The sequence below is a fragment of the Adiantum capillus-veneris genome, chromosome 1, assembly GCF_014529385.1.
Source record: "Adiantum capillus-veneris isolate H3 chromosome 1, ASM1452938v2, whole genome shotgun sequence".
In the NCBI taxonomy this organism is placed as follows: Eukaryota; Viridiplantae; Streptophyta; class Polypodiopsida; order Polypodiales; family Pteridaceae; genus Adiantum; species Adiantum capillus-veneris.
Window position 1 is genome coordinate 132,457,983 of NC_140931.1, and position 22,784 is coordinate 132,480,766.

General features: G+C 45.9%; 1 protein-coding gene across 3 annotated transcripts in view; it reads left to right on the forward strand.

The window, feature by feature from the left end:
- Nucleotides 1-591: 591 nt before the first annotated feature.
- The window catches only part of LOC147465582 (protein OSB3, chloroplastic/mitochondrial-like), a 48,136-nt gene continuing 25,943 nt past the window's right edge, over nt 592-22,784 (forward strand). The window contains exon 1 of one of the 3 annotated variants that reach the window (XM_086520709.1): nt 592-1,729. In XM_086520709.1, the coding sequence (XP_086376835.1) occupies nt 1,230-1,729 (500 nt within the window). In that variant the 5' untranslated portion in view covers nt 592-1,229. The remainder of the gene's footprint in view (nt 1,730-22,784) is intronic. The other 2 variants (XM_086520714.1, XM_086520720.1) reach the window with 2 other exon arrangements.

The following is a 22,784-nucleotide window of genomic DNA, read 5'->3' on the forward strand; positions in this document are numbered from 1 at the left end:
TGCTGCCGTGGCTACGTTTGGGGGGGGGGGATTTTTCTCTTGTCACATGGACACACAATGTTATTTATGGAGAGATGTGTTGGATCATTTGGATATGAAATATTCTTAATAAGCCAAGGATAGTTGACCAGTTGCTCCAACAACATCCTCTTCTAAAAGTGGGGACAAAGCATTCCCAACAAGAGGTCCTATGCCTTACCATCTAGTCACTCCCAACCGCTCATGCCGCTTCGTAGGTCCTCTTTGAGCTCCTCTTTGCGAGGATCATGCCACCATTCAAGGTGAGCGCAATATTGTTTTGTGGAGGCAACGACCTCATATTGAGGCTCCATGTATCGGCTTCTGCCCTCACCATCCCATTAATTTCAACCTCTAGTGCACAAAAACTAGGATTTCTTGATCTCCCAACAAATGATCATTGCTCATATAGGCATATTTGGCTAGCTTGTCTTGAATATAGCTGCTGGCCGGGGTTGCTCGATTCAAGTGGTAAAGCGAATCCAAAATTTGCTAGGCATGCTGTGGATGGCTGTCTTGAATTATGCAAGAGGATATTGTCCGGTTTGACGTCGAGGTGGATGATATTGTTTTGGTGGCTAAAGAGGAGCACCTTGGTAGCTTGGTAGAAAATTGGGGCTGTGTTCGCAATACTGTTAGATTTTGCTCCATGATCGGTGATGGCGCGTAAGAACAGACCAATCAAGTTGCTGCAATCTCATCACCACTTTGCTGTCAACATCTCGCCATGTACTGCTCAACGCCAATGATATATTTTTCACAGGCGATCAAAAAAAAGCAGGCGCCTTATATTCCATTGCTTTATTTATCATTGTCGCTGCGCGATAAGTATTAGAGTGAGGCTATTGGCCGTGCGATTGGGCTCGAGGGCAACGACATAGATCATGCCAAGCGGCCTTCTGTAGGCTCAAGCAACCAGAAAACCTCATTAGGCTTACTCATTAAATAAAAATGTGATAGTGATATTTCACATTCGACTTTTTGACCAGGCAACATTTTCATATCCTTGATGGAGAGCCTTGACCAGGCAACGTTCTCATATCCTTGATGGAGAGCCAGTGTGATAACAATCCTAATATGGCATTCAATTAATTCCAAGCCACAAGTCGTAGCTTTGTCACCTCCGTATCCGGAGGCATGCATACACTTTAGATATTGATACCCCCCTCTTGTCATTGTTCTTGTGTTGGGCAAAGGCCAATTCAAGAAGTATGTGCATATTAGCCTGGCCTTGCAACGTGTTTGAAAATGTCCTCTCTAGTGGACGCCTTGTTTATTGTGTACCTCCAATGTTTAACACATTCGTACCGAGTCCATATACCACAGTCCAAGGTGGTGGCAACGCGAGAGCTGCGCCTTGTGGAGAAGGAGCCATGGAGATGACACATTCAGCAGCGCTAGCACTGCGTGCATCCTCAACAGAAGCATTTCTCAGTTCAAAGCAGCAGAAGCGCATACACCAGACCCTCCCAATCTCTTCAGCTTTCTCCACGCAGACGTCACGTTGGCAGGAGTTTTCTGCATCAGCTTCACCAAGTCCATCGGGCTTCAAGAAGCCGGAAGTGATCGAATGGCGGGAGAATATGCCCACCAACAAAGCCACCTTCATCGGCATGGTCATTCGCGATATCAGAATTAGGTACCTTGATTCGGGCAAGATCGTTGCTAATTCTTCCATTCAAGTCACTCGCCCTGTTAAAGAAGACAGCTGGTACTTCTCTTCCCCTCTTAGTTCGAGTATGACTCTTTGTGAATAAAGCAAAGCCTGAAAATTCCTGTGGCAAAACTGCTCGACAATGGTTCTGCTTACTGTTATGTTCTACCTTTAATGGAATATGAATTTCAATCCTGCTGAGCTGGGGTAGGGACCATATCACTCCTTTGATATAGAATTCCAGACTAATCATCATTTCAGGACTCTTATTCACTTGGTCGAAGTTCACTTGCTTCACTCTCCATTTCATTGCAATCAAAATGGCTGCCCGGCTTCTCTGGAGTTCCAAGAGGAAGATTCTTAAGCACCTTAGTCCTCAAAAGGGCTTAAACTGTTGTAGTGGACCCAAAGTTGGCCCCCCCCCCCCTCCCCTTCCCCTTCCCCTTCCCCCCTCCCTTGCCAATTAAATATTTTATCATACCATATATCTGCTAATGTAATGGTCCTTTGTCTCCGGTGCCCTCTCACAAAGCTGACATATTCGATCCCCTACCTATTTTCCCTTCCATCTATTTATCTCTATCCTCAACTGATGTAATGAGTTATGTAAATGAGCAGTAGGTGTGCGTAATCCGCCTCTGAGAGAGAGAGAGAGAGAGAGAGAGAGAGAGAGAGAGAGAGGAGAATTTTTAACGTCATAGGAAACCATCCCAAGAGACCTTAAAGATCTATCCAACGAGGACTCGAGTTGAACTCAAGACCTGTTATTCAAGAGGGAAATGGCATAACCAATCTACCACATTTGCGTGATAGAAAGGCTATACCATTTTCCTCTTCTTATTAACTGCTAGGTGCAGCTGAATGAATGTTTGAACTTTGCTCAAGATGAGTGCTCCAAACTGTGCTCAAGGTTCCTTTTGTTCTTATGGAAGGGAGAGCCTTCCGTTCTTAATGAGAGAGTGCAATGGACACAAACAAAGTGAATGGACACTGTGCGTGAAAGTGCATGAGACTGAGAGATAGAGAGAGAAGAGAAATACGACACCAGAGACGTTGTAAAACCCTCCTCCGAAGGCCCCACTCTCTATGGCGAGAGTGGTCTACTTATGATTGCACAAATCTCTACAATGCTTGGACTTGCCGACGATATCGACGACGATGAGGACGATGACGAGACGGGCTGAAATCTGCAGATCTTTATCTGCTGAATTCTGACTCTATGTCGGTGACGATGTCGATGACGACGATGCGACGACGACGCACTGAAAACGCAGAAATCTGTGTTTTTCGGGCTGAAACTGTAAACCTTGCGAAAACTGACCGTGCGGCGAGGAACTTCTGCGGGAAGGTGAGATCTGTGAGGTTCGGGACTTGATTTGCGGTGTCAGGGCTGAAAACAGAAAACGTTGAGGTTTCTTGATGTTCCGTCGCGGTGAATCTGCAAAACGCTGGGTTATGATGCAGATGCAAAAACGCTAGGGCTGAAAATCTGCAAATCTGTCGCCGGTTGTTCTGCAAATGCAAAGCGCTAGGCTGATATGATGTTCTTCTGTCGCCGGAATCTGCAAGTACAAATCGCTGGCTGAACTGGTCTAAAAACGCTAGGTTGTTGCTGTGGAGCAAAAACGCTAAGGCTTGGGGTTCTGCTGAGAAGTTGCCTGTTAAGCGATGGTGCTCCTGCTGCCTCTTCTGCCCATTAGTGCTAGTCTAGGTTTGCTTATATACAAACTTACTCAATTTGCCCTACCTACTTTCCAACAGAAGTCACTTAAAAATAATAAGTGGAAAATGTTAAAAATAGGTAAAGTAGGCTAAATGCACTGGAAAATTCCCCTGAAGGATTTTGATGGGAATGCTTATGATCATGCTGTGTGCAACCAGAGGATATGCATCTACACTAAGTGACTGGCCATGCACGGTCTGCTAACAAACTCACAAAAGTGCCAGAACACTTCTAAATCTAGACTGACTGGACTCACTGAAGCCTTGTCGTGCTGTAGCTTGTTCATGGACACATAGGGTTGGATCTGTCACGTGACATCCCCTACTTTTCAGAGTGAGGTACCCGTACCGAACTGTATGGCGTCGAGGGAGATCGCCAATAGCATCCGGAACCCTGGAAGGGACTCTTCGCCGGCCCACTCTGATGTGTGGGTCGTGCGGTACGTGAACTTCATAAAGGTCTGCAATGCTTGCTTCTTTGGGCCGCGCCGAAAGCGACACAAAGTCTTCTGTGGCTCCTTCGATGCTTCAACTTCGTCGATAGTCATGCTTCTTTCTTCTTCAAGAATCTCCATGGCTGAAAATTCCTGAAACCATTTCCAACACAAAACCATGAACATACCTATTCCATGTAAAGTGAGTGGAAAAAATCTTGTCTTCCTAAAAGACTGTGCATGCAATGCATAGTTACCGGGGAACGCCCCCTAGCCCCCGTTCCGGCGTTCCGGGGGGCAGTTCTCTTCCCGAACGTTCCGGAACGTCCCGGAATGTCTGACATTCCGGGTGGCCAATGCAAACCGGAACGGCCGTTCTGGAACGTTCCGAAACGCCCCCGGACCGTTCCGGAATGCCCCTGGAACGGCCAACGGCTACAAACAAATTTGGCAAAAATTGAAAAAATTGAAGTAAATGTTTGGGCTTCTTCTGAAAGTGTGCAAGGCCTCAAGGACTCATAAAATGCATCCCCCTTCCCCTTTCTCTTCACAAGCTAATCCTCAAGGCTCAAGCTCTCCCTCTCACTCTCAAGATCTCTCCCTCTCAAGGCTCAAGGCTTCAAGCCTTCAAGCTCTCTTCCTCTCCCTCCCACTCTCTCAAATCTCTCCCTCTCTCTCTCTCTCTCTCTCTCTCTCTCACATCATCTAGTCATAGCAAGGTTGAATGGTCTTCAAAACGAGTTTTTTGTGAGTATTAGAGTCAAAGCACTCTAATACTCCTTGTATTTAAACACAAGGAGCTAAAAATTGCACTATTTGGGTGTTTTTTATACCTCCCGTTCCGCGACGTTCCCGTTCCGGACCCCTAGCCGTTCCCCGTTCCGTGGGGATCCCGTTGCCGTTCCCGTTCCGCGTTCCGGGTAACTATGATGCAATGTCGATGAACAAAGAGACGGAGTGCCAAAGCGTTCATCACACACACGCAAACAATGAGATCGAATCTTTCTCTTCTGATCTAAAGCAATCAACTGTAGCAATTCACAACGGAAATGTCCATGTTTGGTGCTCATACTTTCATGTGCTCTTTCCACAACATGGTAGAGTGATGACCTGCCAGGCTACTTTGGCCCGGGTTAGCTGGGTGTCGCGCCCTGGTTCCTAATCAGCCTTTCTAACTGGCTGATACAGGAGCTCGAAAAGATCCAACAAGATGTAATGTACCACATAGTAGCCAACAACACTTGGTTGGCCACTACAACTCTGCCTGCCAAAGAGAGCCGTGCCGAATCCAATGTAGCAACTTCCTCCTGGTGGACATGAGGAGGGGAGCAATTTGTTGCTCAGGAGACAAGTCGAGGCCAATCTGACAGCCCAAGAAGCGAACTGCAGTCTCTAGGGGAATCCATCTAAAGCCCTCACCTGGCAACCAATCAGGCGTAGGAGCACTGCCAACCCAGAAAGTCAATGCCTTCCTCCAGTTGATCAGTGCGCTTGATGCACAACAAAACGTCTCTAGAGCTTGCTCACACCTGTGCAGGTTGGCCTCCTGGCCCTCCAAGTACAGAGCTGAGGAGTCGGCAAACTTAGCATCCAGTAGCTCATCACCCCGAATAGGGAGCGCTGAGCCACGCAGACCAACCTGCTGTGAAATCAAGAATCTGCTCATCGCCTCAACATAGAACAGAAAGAGGAAGGGGGCTAGTGGGCAACCCTGTCTGAGCGAACGTGTGAGCATGAACCGGTCCCCTCTACCTCTTGCCAAAAGCACCCGACTGTGTGCACGTCTATAGAGAGCTGACATACCTCCGATCCAAGCGTCTGAGAAACCCATCCTGCGTAGAGTGCTCGAGTGCCCTCTAAGAAGTCCCAGTCAACTCTGTCGTATGTGTTCTCAAAATCGAGAAGAAGTATCACCAGATCCTCACCTCAAAGGTGCGCGAGGGCAGCTGCCTCCCAAAAGGTGAAGATGTTGTCAAGGATACTGCGCTCCTTGACAAAACCTGTTTGGGTCCCATGTATAATGCTCTCTAGAAATGCTCAGAGCCTTGGCTAGAATTTGGTAGGTGGAGTTGAGGATGGTGATGGGCCGCCACTGTCAAATCTCGTTTAAGGAGCCGCCCTCCTTGGGAATGAGGTAGATCAAGCCCTCACTCATGTTGTCAAGCATCTCTCCTATGTGTAAGATGTATTGAAAAGCGCTACAAAGATCTGAGCCAAGTAAGTCCCAATACTCCAAGAAAAAACTGGGAGTCAAACCATCCGCACTAGGACAACCTCGGGGAAGTGCTCTGAGGGCCTCATGGAGCCCCTCTAGCTGTAAAGGCAGCTCAAGCCTCTGGCGCATCTCCTCAGTCACAAAACAAGGCATTTGTGCCCAAACCTGCTCTTTGCATGCATCCTGACGCTTTGACTGAGGGTCTGCTGACAGCAGGTCAAGGTAAAAGTTAGTAGCAACTGCACGCATATCCTTTGGCTCTGAAGCAACTGATCTGTTGGGTCTTCTCAAATGGCTGACACTGGTGTGCGCATGATGAGGTCCCTACTGTCTCAACGAAGGCCCTAGTCACTGTAACAGATTTGGACACTCCAAGTTGAGACTCTACCGCGACACCTCAAATAATCACTTCAAAACAGTTCACAGTTCACAATTAACTCGACACTGGCCCGACGGAGTTCTGTGCCCAGAGATATTGGCCCCAAAGACTGGCGCCCCTTTCGGTATTTCTTTTTGTATCAATCTGTGTTCAAAGTACAAGAGTGTACGCAGGCGCTCACTCTCAGACTCTGCGTCCAGATGCTCTGAGTTGTGAGGCCCTGCCCACATATTTAAATGTTTACAAGGAATGCTAAAAGTAGAGCCCAAAAGCTTCAAAAGATGTGAATTTTAAAAAGCTTGCCTCTCACAAGGCTTAGTAACCTTTTGAAAACAAAAGCTCTCTCTCTACTGCTTACGTAAAAATAAAGCAGCTCTCAAAATTTGCGTTGGCTTTTCCCCAGGGCTGAAAAAGCAAACTGTCGTGCTCGGATTTCTTTCCGCATTTCGCGCCGGATTTTACGGGCAGTCCATACAGTCATGCCACGTGTCAGTCCTTGTCAGCAGCCAGCTACGTCAACAATCTCAGATCAATTCCGGGGGTTCCCACAGGACAACCACGTCATCAATGTCTTTGCCAGAGAGTGTGTGTGTATACTGGGCAGCCACGTCATCAGTTTGTGACATACCCCTCCCTTGGAAGCATTGTAATCGCCCTCGATTACACTTGCAAAACAGACAGAAGCCATAAACTGTCTTAGCAGACACCGACTGTTAGTACGGACGCACTAGGAACACACATCTAGCACTTATACCAATCGACAATCACATCACACGACATCACTTGACATCATAGGACATCACATGACAAATCACATTCAACATTCATTCGGATCGTAGGGCAATGCAATTAGCAACCGCATCTAGATCCACTCAGGACCTCATATATGCCCGATTGACTAATCCCTATTGCAACCATGTCTATGGAGATCATTCAGACGAAAATGCTGTAGTCATTTCGTCCATCAATTCCTACACTTAAACAAGTCAAGAACAAATCAGTTTCATATAATCCGGAATTCCATTTCATAAAGTCATACAACAGAATACTGTCAGCTCTCAGCATCCCTGAAGCTCAAAGAGACATCAGTGACTCTAGTATTCAAAAATCAAGGCATCTGTTGACAAAGGAGCGGAGTAACTCCCCTCTTGTGCAACCCACTACGTCAGATCTTCGGCCAAGTTGAATTCGGAGTTCCATTAGGAGTAGACTATGCTAAACCAAAAGCTTCAAGGTTAAGTTTCACAACCTGAGGAGTATCTACTAGGTCCTCTGTAACAGACTTGGACACTCCAAGTCAAGAATCAACCGCGACAGCACCAAATAACCACTTCAAAACAATTCACAGATCACAATAGATTTGCACTGGCCCGGCGGAGTTCCGTGCCTAGAGATATTGGCCCCAAAGACTGGCGCCCCTTTCGGTATTTCTTTTTATATTAATCAATCATCAAAGTACAAGAGAGCGGTTAGGGTTTCACTCTCAGACTCTGCGTCCAGATGCTCTGAGAAGTGAGGCCCTCACCACTAATTTAAAGGTTACAAGGGATGCCCAAAAGCAGAGCCCCAAAAGCTTCAAATCAAAAGCAATTGCTCTCTCTCTCTCACAGAGAGTCAAATCATGAAAGCAAAAGCATTCTCTCTCTCTTTCTCATTTAAGTAGAGAAAAATCGAAATTTGCGTCGCTCATTATTTTCCTTTTTTTTTTTTTTTTTAATAATAATAATCCGCCTCCGCGATTTCCGGAAATTAGGCTTTCTGGCAGAAATTAGGGTTTGCAGGAATTTTAGGGTTTCTGGCAGAAATTAGGGTTTCTGCTGTCCGCCACGTCATCACTTTGTGACATACCCCCCTCTTGAAAGCATTGTAATCGACCGCGATTACGCCTGCAAAACCGACAAAAGCCATAAACCGTCTTAGCAGACACTGACTGTTAGTACCTACGTACTAGGAACACACATCCAGCACATGTACAAAATCGACAATCACATCACACGACATCACCAGACATCACAGGACATCACATGACATTCAACATTCATTCGGATCTTAGACCATGATTTATCGGCAATGTAGCTAGCAATCACATCTAGGTCCAATCGGGACCTCATCGATGTCCGATTGACTAACCCCTATTGCAACCATGTCCATTCGAGATCAATCAGACCAAAATGCTGCAGTCATTTCGGCTATCAGTTCCTGCACTCAAAAGAAGTGAAGAAACAAATCAGCATCATTATCAGGAATTCCATTTCATAAAGTCATCCAGCAGAGTACTGTCAGCTCTCAGTATCCCTGAGGCTCAAAGAGACATCAGTGACTTTAGTATCAAAATCGAGGCATTTGTTGACAAAGGAGTGGAGTAACTCCCCTCTTGTGCATCCCATTGCACCAGATCTTCGGCCAAGCTGAGTTTCTGGGTTCCGTTTGAGGTAGACTATGCTAAACCAAAACATCGAGGTAAAGTTTCACAATCCGAGGAGTATCTGCTAGGTCCTCCTCCTCCATCCACTTCGCATCAAATGCAGGAAAGTTCTTGAACTTAACCAAGAACCGCCTTCGGACTTTACCTTTCTTCGTATCATTATGTGCCAAAATCTGTTCAGGAACAAGGATCTCCTCGTTTTCTTCCACTTTGGGTTGCTCATCAGGCTCCCCATCATCAGGCACATCACCCTTAACAGGTTTCAAGAGACTCACATGCAATGCATTGTGAATCCTCCAAGTATCTGGCAATTTCAATTGGAAGGAGACATCATTTATCTTGTCACTGATCTGGAAAGGTCCGTAGTATCACATACTAAGCTTTGGAAAAAGCCTCTCCTTTCCCTTTTTCTTTCTTAGGTGTGCCTTCTCAAAAGTAAGAGCACCCAATCATCCTCCTTCAGTTTCCAGTCGCGACGATGGCGATCCGCTGCCTTTTTCTGTCGTTCTTGAGACTTTTGCAAAGTCTCGCGAACCTTGGCAAAAGCCGTATCCAAGTCTCGCGAATATTCATCCGCTTCAAATTTCTAATCTTTCGTGCTCAGGAAGGATGGAACCTTAACAACACTTTCAACAATCTCACATGGCGTCTTCCCCGTCGAAGAGTGTATCGTGTTATTGTAGGCAAGTTCCACCAAAGGTAAGTTCTTTTCCCATTGAATCTTCTGATGCGAGATACAAGACTTCAATAAATCTAAAATCACTGAATTGGCAATCTCAGATTGCCCGTCAGTCTGCAAGTAGAACGATGACGAGAACTGCAACCGCGTGCCAATGTTCTCCCAAATTGCCTTCCAAAACAAACTCATAAATCTGGGGTCTCTGTCGGAGACAATCGTCTCAGGCGTGCCATGTAATCGGAAAATCATCGTGATCATTCTGTATTCTCGGGAGATAAAAAAAAATGAAATCCATTTCAATATTTTCCGAGGGGCGGGTGGGTATGGGTAAAGGCTGTAACAATCCCTGTGCCTTATGCCTGTCAAACTTGACCTTCTGGCATACCAAGCAACTGCGCACAAACTCTTCCACATCCTTCTTCAGTCTCCGCCATAAGAAATCTCTCTCTACCCCTTTCATGGTGGTAGCAATGCCGTGGTGACCCGTAAAAGGTGGACAGTGGCAATCAGTCATAACCTTTTCCCCCAACGGCTGTGTAACGCACAACATAGTCTGTTTCATCAAGTAGCCTTCCCGAAGGGAGTATCCAGCTACTGTCTCCCCATCCCGTATCCGTGTGAAAATATCTGCAAAATCTGTATCTGTGGCATATTGATCGACCATATCCTCGAAGCTCCTATGATGTATCGTGGAAATAGCCAGAACCAACGGTTTTCGAGACAAAACATCTGCCACCACATTCTTCTGTCCCTGCACATGGACAATCTGGAAGTGGAACTGTGACAAGATGTTCACCCACCGCATGTGCTTTTCCGAAAGCTGCTTCTGTGACAAGAAGTAGCGCAAACTCTGATGGTCTCTAAAGACAGTAAAATCCGCTCCGAGTAGGTAATGCCGCCACTGAGTAAGAGCATGGATAACCGCCAATAGCTCTTTCTCATAAATCTGTGCTGTCATCTCCGGCCTAGAGAACAAACGGCTCTCGTAAGCTATGACATGGCCTTCTTGCATCAAGACCGCACCCAGACTACGACCACAAGCATCATAATACACTTCAAATGACTTCTGCAAGTCCGGCAAAGTCAAAACAGGTCCCGTAGTCAATTTCTCTTTCAATGTCGGAAAGGCAGTCACCTCTGTGGGTCCCCACGAAAAAGGTACTCCTTTCTGTGTCAAGATATGCAAAGGGGAAGCAACCTCTGCAAACTTTCGTGTCAAGATATGCAAAGGGGAAGCAACCTCTGCAAACTTTCGTATGAACCCCCTGTAGTACGAACACAGTCCCAAGAAGCTTCTAACTTCATGGACATTCCTCAAATCGGGCCAATCACGGATAGTCTCTATCTTGGCCGGGTCCATTTGCACTCTTGTTGCTGACACAATGTGTCCCAAAAAGTGTATCTCTGGTAGGAAAAATTCACTTTTCTTTGCATTAATCACTAACGTGTGATCTCGTAATGCCTGAAAGACTTGATGCAGATGATCTCTGTGTTCTGCCTCATTCTTTGAGAAAACAATGATGTCGTCAAAGAAAGTGCCAACAAATAGCCTGTACTCTCGAAAAATCTTGTCCATCATCCGGTTAAAAGTCGCAAGAGCATTGGTTAAGCCAATAGGCATCACCAAAAACTAAAATAACCCAAAAGTCGTCCGAAAAGCTGTCTTGTAGACATCTCCTGGCGCTATCCTGATCTGATGATATCCACTCTTCAAGTCAATCCTGCTAAAGCACGAGGATCCCTATAACTTGTCGAGTATATCATCGATCCTAGGAATCGGAAATTTGTTCTTGATGGTGATTTTGTTGAGAGCTCTATAATCGATGCACATTCTCCAAGATCTGTCTTTCTTCAAAAACCAACAACACTGGAGAGCAATACGGTGAAGTACTAGGCTGGACGAGACCCTTTTCCAAGAGGTCTTTCACTGGGTTCATAATCTTTTCATTCTGTACTCGGCTCACACGATAAGGTGGCCGATTCGGTGGCATGCTTCCAGATATCAGATCAATGGTATGATCTTCAGGCCCTCTCAAAAGCAATCGGCATGAGTGTGGAGAACAAAATCTTGGGGTTCTTTTCTTCAGGTCAAAACATATTCAACCTTTATCCATCGTTTAGTTCTCCCAAAAGAATGAGTAAGAAAACTGAAGTTCATCAAGTACAATCTCTAAGCCCTTCATTTATCAAAGTCGCTTTCTCGGCCCGGTAGTCAACCACGGCGTAGTTCTTGTGGTACCAAGGGATCCCGAGTAGAACGTCACTCGCGTGCCCTGAACACCCCTGTCATTGAAAACGAAGTTTGCCAATGCTCGGTGTAATGGCAACATCCCATCCGGGTGCCAGTCGAACTACCTCCGCCTGTGGCGTCAATCTGTCGGGCGTAGTTCCAAATCGAGCCGCCAATTCCAAGTGAAAAGAAGTTGGCCTTGGCTCCTTCAAAAGAGCTTCCTGATCCTTCACTTTGCCCTGAAAGCGGCAAAGTTTGTACTTTCATTCATTAGATTCGGTGCAGGTCCCACGCCATGTGGTACCAGTTCTGCTTTTCTATCTGCCTTTTCTGCCACATTCCTCAGCTGCTCTCGAACTCTCGGATCTGTCGTCGTCTTTATCATTCTGTTCTTTCTGTGCCTTATGAGGGCACTTTGCGGAAATATGTCCATGTTTCCCGCATCCAAAGCACTTCCCCTCTCTAATGAAGCGAGCTCTCTCCTCAGGAGTAAGCTTGGGTTGTGCATCCTTTTTCTCTGGCTTGCTCTTTTTCTTTCTATTTTCATTCCCAGAAGTTTGTTCGGCTCGTTGTGTCATGGCCTCATCTGTGGGGTAGGTCAGGCTGCCAGAGTGAATGGCAAAGCCCCGCTTTGCATGACTCATCAACTCCTGAACAGAAGCTGACTTCTGTTCCAAGCAGTGATTTCGGATCTCTGTAGGTAGACCCAAGGTAAACCGCTCAATCTGTTCTCTGAACAAGATCTTCTTGAATGAAGAGGCGGGTAGAAAAGAGTTCCAGAATCTTTCACAATAAGCATTGATTGTATCTTTCTTGGTCATCCAAAGATGGTTCCAAGCAGCTCGTACATCTCGTTCATATTCTTCCGTCAACCAAGAAGAAATAAAAAGCTTCTTAAATTTCAGCCATTTAACTGGCGCAGTCTTGTTTAAAAGAAGCGTGGACCACCAAGTACGAGCATTCCCCTTAAAGTAAAAGGTAGCACTCCGAATCTTGGAGTGCTCTGAATAGTGTCCTCCCGCGAAAGCGATGTCAAACTGTTGAAAAGAGACAAAGCCTTCGAAGCATCTGAGTATCCTGAAAAGTATCAAACTTGAACGAGTGGCCACCTTCCTTAGACTCTCGGACTTTCTTGCTTTTATCTTCGAGAAAGTCATACTGGTTGGCTTTGTAAAAATTCTTCTTGTTCGCATAAAACTTTCTGTCATCGGAATGTGAGCTGTTTGTAGACGAGTCCTCAGTAGAACTGTCAGTCTCTGGGCGAGATTTAGCCTTCTTTGCCTTTCTCTTGCCCTTTCCAAAGCGTTGCTTCTTGCTTCGCTTTTTACCTTTTCTGTCTTCTTCGCTCGAGTCCGAGGAGCTAGAGAAACTGTCAGAAGAAGAAGAAGAAGAACTGGGTAGGTCTTCAAACTTGACGCGCTTCTTCAATTTCTTTGCCTTGTCAAATGTCGACCGACGACCCAAATATCCCGGGAAGTCAGTGCCTTTCTTCTGCTTTTTGCCGTGCTTTTTGTCTTTCTTTTGCACGTCGAAAAGCTGAGCAATCCGTGCATCAACCACGTTCTCCAGTTCCTGCTCTGTATATTTTCTTGGAGGCAGAAGGTTTCTTGAGAGCGGGTTTCGGGAGTGGTGTTGTGGTTCTCTGCCACTCCATCTGTACCTCTTCCAAAGAGGTCTGGTTCATATATTTTGCCATCTTCGGATCCTTGGCAAAATTGAGCATCATCTTTGTTGCATCGCCAATCAATTGACGACGCTCCATCTCTCTTTGCTCCGCCTGAGTAGGCCGAGGCGGGCCATACTCTTTGTCTCAATCTTCGTTGTGATCCCAGCCCGCATCTCCAGATGCAGAGAGAGTCGACTGATCATTGCCTGAAGCCATAGGTGCCGCGGAAAAAAAAATTCGGGGATCGGATTTCCCGTAGAAGAGAAATCGGCCGTGCTCTGATACCACTGTAACAGACTTGGACACTCCAAGTCAAGAATCAACCGCGACAGCACCAAATAACCACTTCAAAACAATTCACAGATCACAATAGATTTGCACTGGCCCGGGGGAGTTCCGTGCCTAGAGATATTGGCCCCAAATACTGGCGCCCCTTTCGGTATTTCTTTTTATATTAATCAATCATCAAAGTACAAGAGAGCGGTTAGGGTTTCACTTTCAGACTCTGCGTCCAGATGCTCTGAGAAGTGAGGCCCTCACCACTAATTTAAAGGTTACAAGGGATGCCCAATAGCAGAGCCCCAAAAGCTTCAAATCAAAAGCAATTGCTCTCTCTCTCTCTCTCACAGAGAGTCAAATCATGAAAGCAAAAGCATTCTCTCTCTCTTTCTCATTTAAGTAGAGAGAAAGCGAAATTTGCGTAGCTCATCATTTTCCAAATTTTTTTATTTATTTTTTAATAATCCGCCTCCGCGATTTCCGGAAATTAGGGTTTTTGGCAGAAATTAGGGTTTGCAGGAATTTTAGGGTTTTTGGCAGAAATTAGGGTTTCTGCTGTCTGCCACGTCATCACTTTGTGACATCCTCCTCCTCCATCCACTTCGCATCCAATGCAGGATAGTTCTTGAATTTAACCAAGAACCGCCTTTTGACTTTACCCTTGCCGGACACCATACGGTGGTGGTCCTTGCGGTCTATCAGTGACTACTGCAGCACATGGTAGCTTCGACATCGGCTTGATCATACACGGGCATCAGATCTTGGAAGATTCATTCACTCTAGCCATCATTGGGCGGTTGCACACACCAGAGGGGGTGGTGAATTGTGGTTTGCTATGGACACACCTATGCACTCATTAGAGGAGTTCACACGAGATATGGCCATGCTCATGGCATATGGGATTCCGACATTCCCAGAGAGGACACCACCATCTTGGGTGGACAGACACTTACTACTTGACCTCGACACGTTAGATCACTTGCTTACACTGGAACATCTACATGGACTTAGGGAGAGGATCTTGGATCTCTTCTTGGACAGGTTCATTGCTTGGAATCTACAGACTGGAGTGGACTTCAGTGCTTTAGACTCTCTTGGAGAGTTTACCCGCGAGATGTGGGAGATCAAGCATTACGCACCTACATCTGGAGTCATCCGGAGCTTGGCTTGGATGGTAGTGGAGTTGCTCTTCTATACTCCTGATCATTTGGATTGCTACCTTCAGAGTTGCTTACACTCACCCTTGGTAACCTTACAACAGACTTATCCCCCGACTTGGGCAGTATGCCACTCCCAGCTCATTCATCTTGAGAGCCACACCGACCCGGCCAGGTCTAGTGGCATTGTTGGCAGGATTATGCTTTGGTTTACACAGAGGATTGGAGGCAGGAGTTACAGGCAGGTCGGCGCAGACATCTTGGTCTGGCCACTGATTCCCATATTTTCCTTAGCGCAGACTTCTCAGTCTGGCTTCCCTACTTTTACAGGATGATTACGGTGCAGACAGCTTGGTCTGACCACACCTCTTCTCAGAGGCCCTTCACAGCGCAGACTGCTTAGTCTGGATTTCTGGTCCAAAAGCAGGAGCTTAAAAACTGCCAGCGCAAATCACCGAAATCCATACAACTGCCACATCATCACTGTCAGTGTGAAACACGGAAATCCGTACAGTTTGCCACCTCAGCATCCAGTGCGAAATCTGGGTTTTCTATACAGTCTGTCAGAGTGAATTCCGCGAATCCGTATAGTTGCGAGGTCATCCCCTTCTACTGCTTCTGCTTCTTAGGGTTTAGGCCTCTTGGCCGATAGCTCCGTCCCTCAGTGACTTGACACGTCAGCAGTTTGTGACAACATCTTCATCATTTGCCTCACATCTTCGGATTCACGCGGTTTTTTCAGCATCAGATGCTGAGAGGGGGTGTTAGATTTACACCATTGCTGCTTCACAGGTCTAGGGCATGCGTGTACGGCTAGTGTGTCTCCGGGCTGGCCACCCTTTGCATATGCATATAGGCTGTATTGTCCGGCCGTCCACTTCTGGGCCAGCCGTCCACTTTGTCAGGGCGCCCTCATACTTCATTGTGATCGAGATCCTCACATGACACAAAATTTTTGGTGTGCATTGTTTGATAATCTTGGCACGAAGTTGAATTTTTCTTCTGCGTATCATTCTCAAACGGATGGGCAGAGTGAGATCGCCAATTCCACAATATTGGATATGTTGAAATCTGTCACAAAGTGATGACGTGGCGGATAGCAGAAACCCTAATTTCTGCCAGAAACCCTAATTTCCGGAAATCGCGGAGGTTGAAAAAAAAAAAAAAGCGACGTGAATTTCGCTTTTGAAGAGAATGCTTTTTTTTTAACAAAAAAAAAAGGAGAACTTGAGAGAGAAGAGCTTTTGAGCTCTTATGCTTTTTATTTTAAAAGCTTTTGGGGCTCTGCTTTTGGGCATCCCTTGTATCTTTAAATAAGTGGTGAAGGCTTCAATTCTCAGAGCATCTGGACGCAGAGTCTGAGAGTGAAACCCTAGCCACACTCTTGTACTTTGATCTGATTAATATAAAAAGAAATACCGAAAGGGGCGCTAGTCTTTGGGGCCAATATCTCTAGGCACGGAACTCCGCCGGGCCAGTGTACATCTATTGTGATCTGTGACTTGTTTTGAAGTGGTTATTTCGTGCTGTCGCGGTTGATTCGTGACTTGGACACTCGTGACTTGGAGTGTCCAAGTCTATTACAGTGGTATCAGAGCACGACCGATTTCTCTTCTATGGGAAATCCGATCCCCGATTTTTTTTTTCCGCGGCACCTATGGCTTCAGGCAATGATCAGTCGACTCCCTCTGCATCTGGAGATGCGGGCAGGGATCACAACGAAGATTCCGGCAGAGAGTATGGCCCGCCTTGGCCTACTTAGGCGGAGCGGCGAGAGATGAAGCGTCGCCAGTTGATTGGCGATGCAACAAAGATGATGCTCAATTTTGCCAAGGACCTGAAGATGGCAAAATATATGAACCAAACCTCTTTGGAAGAGGTACAGACAGAGTGGCAAAGAACCACAACACCACTCCCGAAACCCGCTCTCAAGAAACCTTCTGCCTCCAAGAAAATATACGGAGAAGGAATTGGAGAACGTGGTTGATGCGCGGATTGCTCAGCTTTTTGACGCGCAAAAGAAAGCCAAAAAGCACGGCAAAAAGCAGAAGAAAGGCATTGACTTCCTGGGATATTTGGGTCGTCGGTCGACATTCGACAAGGCAAAGAAACAGAAGAAGCGTGTTCGATTTGAAGGAGTACCCAGTTCTTCTTCTTCTTCTGATAGTTCTTCTAGCTCCTCGGATTCGAGCGAAGAAGACAGAAAAGGTAAAAAGCGACGCAAGAAACAAAGCTTCGGAAAGGGCAAGAAAAAGGCAAAGAAGGCTACATCTCACCCAGAGACTGACAGTTCTACTGAGGACTCGTCTACAAACAGCTCAGATTCCGATGACGGAAAGTTTTATGCGAACAAGAAGAATTTTTACAAAGCCAACCAGTATGACTTTCTCGAAGATAAAAGCAAGAAAGTCCGAGAGTTCAAGGAAGGTGGCCACTCGATCCAGTTTGATACTTTTCAGGATACTCAGACGCTTCGAAGGCTTTGTCTTTTATACAGCAGTTTGACATCGCTTTCGCAGGAGGACGCTATTCAGAGCACTCCAAGATTCGGAGAGCTACCTCTTACCTTAAGGGGAATGCTCGTACTTGGTGGTCCACGCTTCTTTTAACAAGAGTGCGCCAGTTAAATGGCTGAAATTTAAGAAGCTTTTTATTTCTTCTTGGCTGACGCAAGAATATGAACGAGATGTACGAGCTGCTTGGAACCATCTTCGGATGACCAAGAAAGATACAATCAATGCTTATTGTGAAAGATTCTGGAGCTCTTTTCTACCCGCCTCTTCATTCAAGAAGATCTCGTTCAGAGAACAGATTGAGCGGTTTACCTTGGGTCTACCTACAGAGATCCGAGATCACTGCTTGGAATAGAAGTCAGCTTCTATTTAGGAGTTGATGAGTCATGCGAAGCGGGGCTTTGCCATTCACTCTGGCAGTCTGACCTACCCCACAGATGAGGCCATGATACAACGAGCCGAACAGACTTCTGGGAATGAAAGTAGAAAGAAAACGAGCAACCTAGAGAAGAAGGATGCACGACCCAAGCTTACTCCTCAGGAGAAAGCTCGCTTCATTAGAGAGGGGAAGTGCTTTGGATGCGGGGAACATGGACATATCTCCATGAAGTGCCCTAAAAAGGCACAGAAAGAACAGAATGATAAAGACGACGACAGGTCTGAGAGTTTGAGAGCAGCTGAGGAATGTGGCAGAAAAGGCAGATAGAAAAGCAGAACTGGTACCACATGGCGTGGGACCTGCACCGAATCTAATGAATGAAAGTACAAACTTTGCCGCTTTTGGAGCAAAGTGAAGGACCGGGAAGCTCTTTTGAAGGAGCCAAGGCCAACTTCTTTTCACTTGGAATTGGTGGCTCAATTTGGAAATTACTCCCGACAGACTGACACCACAGGCGGAGGTAGTTCGACTGGCACCCGGATGGGATGTTTCCATTACACCGAGCATTGGCAAACTTCGTTTGCAATGACAGGGGTGTTCAGGGCACGCGAGTGACGTTCTACTCAGGATCCCTTGGTACCACAAGAACTACGCCGTGGTTGACTACCGGACCGAGAAAGCGACTTTGATAAATGAAGGGCTTAGAGATTGTACTTGATGAACTTCAATTTCTTACTCATTCTTTTGGGAGCGAACTGAACGCTGGATAAAGGTTGAATATGTTTTGACCTGATCAAAAGAACGCCAAGATTTTTCTGCACACTCATGCCGATTGCTTTTCAGAGGGCCTGAAGATCAAACTATTGATCTGATACCTGGAAGCACGCCACCGAATCGGCCACCTTATCGTGTGAGCCGAGTACAGAATGAAAAGATTATGAACCCAGTGAAAGACCTCTTGGAAAAGGGTCTTGTCCAGCCTAGTACTTCACCGTATTGCTCTCCAGTGTTGTTGGTTTTGAAGAAAGACGGATCTTGGAGAATGTGCATCGATTATAGCGCTCTCAACAAAATCACCATCAAGAACAGATTTCTGATTCCTAGGATCGATGATATACTTGACAGGTTACAGGGATCCTCGTGCTTTAGCAGGATTGACTTGAAGAGTGGATATCATCAGATCAGGATAGCGCCAGGAGATGTCTACAAGACAGCTGTTCGGACGACTTTTGGGTTATTTGAGTTTTTGGTGATGCCTTTTGGCTTAACCAATGCTCCTGCGACATTTAACCGGATGATGGACAGGATTTTTCGAGAGTACAAGCTATTTGTTGGCACTTTCTTTGACGACATCATTGTTTTCTCCAAGAATGAGGCAGAACACAGAGATCATGTGCTTCAAGTCTTTCAGGCATTACGAGATCACACGTTAGTGATTAATGCAAAGAAAAGTGAATTTTTCCTACCAGAGATACACTTTTTGGGACAGATTATGTCAGTAGCAGGAGTGCAAATGGACCCGGCCAAGATAGAGACTATCCGTGATTGGCCCGACTTGAGGAATGTCCATGAAGTTAGAAGCTTCTTGGGACTGTGTTCATACTACAGGGGGTTCATACGAAAGTTTGCAGAGGTTGCTTCCCCTTTGCATACCTTGACACAGAAAGGAGTACCTTTTTCGTGGGGACCCACAGAGGTGACTGCCTTTGGACATTGAGATAGAAATTGACTACGGGACCTATTTTGACTTTGCCGGACTTGCAGAAGTCATTTGAAGTATATTGTGATGCTTGTGGTCGTAGTCTGGGTGCGGTCTTGATGCAAGAAGGCCTTGTCATAGCTTACGAGAGCCGTTTGTTCTCTAGGCCAGAGATGACAGCATAGATCTATAAGAAAGAGCTTTTGGCGGTTATGCATGCTCTTACTCAGTGGCGGCATTACCTACTCGGAGCGGATTTTACTGTCTTTACAGACCATCAGAGTTTGCGCTACTTCTTATCATAGAAGCAGCTTTCGGAAAAGCAGATGCGGTGGGCGAACATCTTGTCACAGTTCCATTTCCAGATTGTCCATGTGTAACAAACTTGGACACTCCAAGTCAAGAATCAACCGCGACAGCACCAAATAACCACTTCTAAACAATTCACAGATCACAATAGATTTGCTCTGGCCCGGCGGAGTTCCGTGCCTAGAGATATTGGCCCCAAAGACTGGCGCCCCTTTCGGTATTTCTTTTTATATTAATCAATCATCAAAGTACAAGAGAGCGGTTAGGGTTTCACTCTCAGACTCTGCGTCCAGATGCTCTGAGAAGTGAGGCCCTCACCACTAATTTAAAGGTTACAAGGGATGCCCAAAAGCAGAGCCCCAAAAGCTTTTAAAATCAAAAGCATCAGTTCTCTCTCTCTCTCAGAGAGTCTTTTCTTTTTTTTTTATAAAAAAAGCAAAAGCAAAATTCGCGTCGCTCATCATTTTCCAAATTTAAAAAATAAAAAATAAAAAATAAAAAAATCCGCCTCCGCGATTTCCGGAAATTAGGGTTTCTGGCAGAAATTAGGGTTTGCAGGAATTTTAGGGTTTCTGGCAGAATTTAGGGTTTCTGCTGTCCGCCACGTCATCACTTTGTGACATACCCCCCTCTTGAAAGCATTGTAATCGACCGCGATTACGCCTGCAAAACCGACAAAAGCCATAAACCGTCTTAGCAGACACTGACTGTTAGTACCTACGTACTAGGAACACACATCTAGCACATGTACAAAATCGACAGTCACATCACACGACATCACAGGACATCACATGACATTCAACATTCATTCGGATCTTAGACCATGATTTATCGGCAATGTAGCTAGCAATCACATCTAGGTCCAATCGGGACCTCATTGATGTCCGATTGACTAACCGCTATTGCAACCATGTCTATTCGAGATCAAGTAGACCAAAATGCTGCAGTCATTTCGTCTTTCAGTTCCTGCACTCACAAGAAGTCAAGAACAAATTAGTATCATAATCAGGAATTCCATTTTATAAAGTCATCCAGCAGAATACTGTCAGCTCTCAGTATCCTTGAAGCTCAAAGAGACATTAGTGACTTTAGTATCAAAATCGAGGCATGTGTTGACAAAGGAGTGGAGTGACTCCCCTCTTGTGCATCCCACTGCACCAGATCTCCGGCCAAGCTGAATTCTGGGTTCCGTTTGGAGTAGACTATGCTAAACCAAAACATCGAGGTAAAGTTTCACAATCCGAGGAGTATCTGCTAGGTCCTCCTCCTCCATCCACTTCGCATCAAATGCAGGAAAGTTCTTGAACTTAACCAAGAACCGCCTTCGGACTTTACCTTTCTTCGTATCATTATGTGCCAAAATCTGTTCAGGAACAAGGATCTCCTCGTTTTCTGCCACTTTGGGTTGCTCATCAGGCTCCCCATCATCAGGCACATCACCCTTAACAAGTTTCAAGAGACTCACATGCAATGCATTATGAATCCTCCAAGTATCTGGCAGTTCCAATCGGAAGGAGACATAATTTATCTTGTTAGTGATCTGGAAAGGTCCGTAGTATCACATACTAAGCTTTGGAAAAAGCCTCTCCTTTCCCTTTTTCTTTCTTAGGCGTGCCTTCTCAAAAGTAAGAGCACCCAATCATCCTCCTTCAGTTTCCAGTCGCGACGATGGCGATCCGCTGCCTTTTTCTGTCGTTCTTGAGACTTTTGTAAAGTCTCGTGAACCTTGGCAAAAGCCGTATCCAAATCTCGCGAATATTCATCCGCTTCAAATTTCTAATCTTTCGTGCTCAGGAAGGATGGAACCTTCGCAGCAGTTTCAACAATCTCTCATGGCGTCTTCCCCGTCGAAGAGTGTATCGTGTTATTGTAGGTAAATTCCACCAAAGGTAAGTTCTTTTCCCATTGAGTCTTCTGATGCGAGATACAAGACTTCAATAAATCTAAAATCACTGAATTGGCAATCTCAAATTGCCCGTCAGTCTGCAAGTGGAACGATGACGAGAACTGCAACTACGTGCCAATGTTCTCCCAAATTGCCTTCCAAAACGAACTCATAAATCTGGGGTCTATGTCGGAGAGAATCGTCTCAGACGTGCCATGTAATCGGAAAATCATCGTGATCATTCTGTATTCTCGGGAGATCAAAAAAAATGAAATCCATTTCAATATTTTCCCAGGGGCGGGTGGGTATGGGTAAAGGCTGTAACAATCCCTGTGCCTGATGCCTGTCAAACTTGACCTTCTTGCATACCAAGCAACTGCGCACAAACTCTTCCACATCCTTCTTCAGTCTCCGCCAAAAGAAATCTCTCTCTACCCCTTTCATGGTGGTAGCAATGCCGCGGTGACCCGTAAAAGGTGGACAGTGGCAATCAATCATAACCTTTTCCCTCAACGGCTGTGTAACTCACAACATAGTCTTTTTCATCAAGTAGCCTTCCCGAAGGGTGTATCCAGCTACTGTCTCCCCATCCCGTATTCGTGTGAAAATATCTGCAAAACCTGTATCTGTGGCATACTGATCGACCATATCCTCGAAGCTCGTATGATGTATCGCGGAAATAGCTAGAACCAACGGTTTCCGAGACAAAGCATCTTCCACCACATTCTTCTGTCCCTGCACATGGACAATCTGGAGGTGTAACTGTGACAAGATGTTCACCCACCGCATGTGCTTTTCCGAAAGCTGCTTCTGTGACAAGAAGTAGCGCAAACTCTGATGGTCTGTAAAGACAGTAAAATCCGCTCCGAGTAGGTAATGCCGCCACTGAGTAAGAGCATGGATAACCGCCAAAAGCTCTTTCCCATAGATCTGTGCTGTCATCTCCGGCCTAGAGAACAAACGGCTCTCGTAAGCTATGACATGGCCTTCTTGCATCAAGACCGCACCCAGACTACGACCACAAGCATCACAAAATACTTCAAATGACTTCTGCAAGTCCGGCAAAGTCAAATTTGGTCCTGTAGTGAATTTCTCTTTCAATGTCTGAAAGGCAGTCACCTCTGTGGGTCCCCACGAAAAA